This window comes from Caenorhabditis briggsae (assembly GCF_000004555.2).
Source record: "Caenorhabditis briggsae complete genome, chrII, whole genome shotgun sequence".
Taxonomy (NCBI): domain Eukaryota; kingdom Metazoa; phylum Nematoda; class Chromadorea; order Rhabditida; family Rhabditidae; genus Caenorhabditis; species Caenorhabditis briggsae.
In genome coordinates, this window is record NC_013486.2 from 14,668,917 (window position 1) to 14,671,732 (window position 2,816).

At 37.0% G+C, this 2,816-nt stretch overlaps 1 protein-coding gene across 1 annotated transcript; it reads left to right on the forward strand.

Annotated features, from left to right (window-relative positions):
* Nucleotides 1-1,248: 1,248 nt before the first annotated feature.
* Nucleotides 1,249-1,767, forward strand: CBG20455 (the record flags this gene model as incomplete). The annotated part of the gene is made up of 1 exon (XM_002632022.1): nt 1,249-1,767. A coding segment is annotated over one exon (519 nt), but the record flags the coding sequence as incomplete, so codon positions are not given.
* Nucleotides 1,768-2,816: the final 1,049 nt, after the last annotated feature.

Sequence of the window (2,816 nt, forward strand, 5' to 3'; positions counted from 1 at the left end):
GATTTTGTGAAATATTGGGACCTTTCAAATGTCCAGAATTTTTAGAATTCCCAACATTTTTTCGGGATTCCTAAAAAATCGAAAACTTTGAGAAAATTTTTATGGAGTTTTGAAATTCTTTTGGTATTTTGTAAAATTTGGCAGTTCCTGGATTCCTGAACATTCAGAAATTCGGAAATTCAGAAATTCGGAAATTCAGAAATTCAGAAATTCAGAAATTCAGAAATTCAGAAATTCGGAAATTCAGAAATTTAGAAATTCAGAAATTCAGAAATTCAGAAATTCAGAAATTCAGAAATTCAGAAATTCAGAAATTCCATAATTCAGAAATTCAGAAATTCAGAAATTCCAAAATTCAGAAATTCCAAAATTCAGAAAATCAGAAATTCAGAAATTCAGAAATTCAGAAATTCAGAAATTCAGAAATTCAGAAATTCAGAAATTCAGAAGTTTAGAAATTCAGAAGTTTAGAACTTCAGAAATTCTGAAATTCAGAAATTCCAAAATTCAGAAAATCAGAATCTCAGAATCTCAGAATCTCAGAAATTGAAAAATTCAGAAATTCAGAAATTCAGAAATTCGGAAATTCAGAAATTCAGAAATTCAGAAATTCAGAAATTCAGAAATTCCAAAATTCAGAAATTCAGAAATTCAGAAATTCAGAAATTCAGAAATTCAGAAATTCAGAAATTCAGAAATTCAGAAATTCAGAAATTCAGAAATTCTGAAATTCTGAAATTCAGAAAATCAGAATCTCAGAATCTCAGAATCTCAGAAAATGGGAAATTCAGAAATCAGAAGTTCGAAAATTTTCAGAATCCTTTTATCGCAATTTTCCACTTGCAGTTTTGAATTTTTTTATTTCATGACCAGCCTGTGTTCCGCGCCTCCGGCGCTCAAACACCTGGCTGGTGCGCTTTCGGCGCGACTTGCCCTAGTTTTTACTCCTTCGTTGCTCCTCTCTTCACTCTTTATTGAAAATGTGCGGACAGATAGAGAAATACAGCGATGAAACTTCATTTATTTATTAATATACTAATTTCAGAAACAAAAAAGTCAATATCAATAACTTCTGAAGCTCCGTTTCCTTATTTTCAGTCTGAATTATGCAGAACACGCTCCCTTCATGAATTGTCTGATTGGCAGACATTGTTTAAATTTTGAATCCATTATCTTGAACTTCGTAGATGAACATTCTTATAAACCTCAGAATGGTTCATAAATGGGCCATGTCCATGTGTATATGCGCTGGCTCCAGGCTCCAGGCTCCAGGCTCCAGGCTCCAGGCTCCAGGCTCCAGGCTCCAGGCTCCAGGCTCCAGGCTCCAGGCTCCAGGCTCCAGGCTCCAGGCTCCAGGCTCCAGGCTCCAGGCTCCAGGCTCCAGGCTCCAGGCTCCAGGCTCCAGGCTCCAGGCTCCAGGCTCCAGGCTCCAGGCTCCAGGCTCCAGGCTCCAGGCTCCAGGCTCCAGGCTCCAGGCTCCAGGCTCCAGGCTCCAGGCTCCAGGCTCCAGGCTCCAGGCTCCAGGCTCCAGGCTCCAGGCTCCAGGCTCCAGGCTCCAGGCTCCAGGCTCCAGGCTCCAGGCTCCAGGCTCCAGGCTCCAGGCTCCAGGCTCCAGGCTCCAGGCTCCAGGCTCCAGGCTCCAGGCTCCAGGCTCCAGGCTCCAGGCTCCAGGGAAGGGGAGAACTGATTCTTCCCTCCACTTCCCTCTTCCTTTATAGTAATCTTCCTGAGGTCAATGGGCCATCGGGGGCACGTATTTTTTTTTAAATCTAGAATTTATATATATATTTTTTTTTTTTTTTTGTACTACGTGGATTTTTTTTATTTCCATATTTTTTCACCACGCTTTAAAAAAACCACTTGAGAATTTTCGCTTTTTGAACAAAAAGTGATTGAACTTTGAGTCATTTTATCTCGGTTACTTCGAAAGATATATAAAAGTTGTCAACTGATAAATTGTTTACCATAATATCATTAATATTTTATCAGTTGACACGTTTTTGATATATGTCAGAAAGTTATCAACTGACTGATAAAGAGTTTGATCACAGCAAGCTGGTGCGCCTTCGGTGCGCCTATTTCAAAATTTCCAAACTTCAAAATTTACGACTTTACAGATTTTTGAATTTATTTTCAGACTTTTTTTTTTCAAAATTCCCATTAGCCAACTGGTCATTAATACATCAAAAAACACAGTAGACCAATCAAAATAGCAATTTTCAAAAAACAGAAAATGTTCTCTTCCCCACCCCATATGCTATATATTTGTTTGTTTACCAGATCTCTGGTCGTCTATTTCTCTCCAATGATTGTATTGTTTGCTGAGTCTCTCGTTTTTTGGGACAGAGGGAAAGGAGACAAACATGTTGACAAAAATAGCGTCATTTGGAAAAATAAATGTTTTGGGAAACCCCCTTTTTGGTTCATTTTCACATTTTCAACCATTGGTAAATTAAGCTCCGCATCTTTTTCTAAATTTCTGAATTTCTGAATTTCTGAATTTCTGAATTTTTGAATTTCTGAATTTCTGAATTTCTGAATTTCTGAATTTCTGAATTTCTGAATTTCTGAATTTCTGAATTTCTGAATTTCTGAATTTCTGAATTTCTGAATTTCTGAATTTCTGAATTTCTGAATTTCTGAATTTCTGAATTTCTGAATTTCTGAATTTCTGAATTTCTGAATTTCTGAATTTCTGAATTTCTGAATTTCTGAATTTCTGAATTTCTGAATTTCTGAATTTCTGAGTTTCTGAATTTCTGAATTTCTGAGTTTCTGAATTTCTGAATTTCTGAGTTTCTGAATTTCCTGAATTT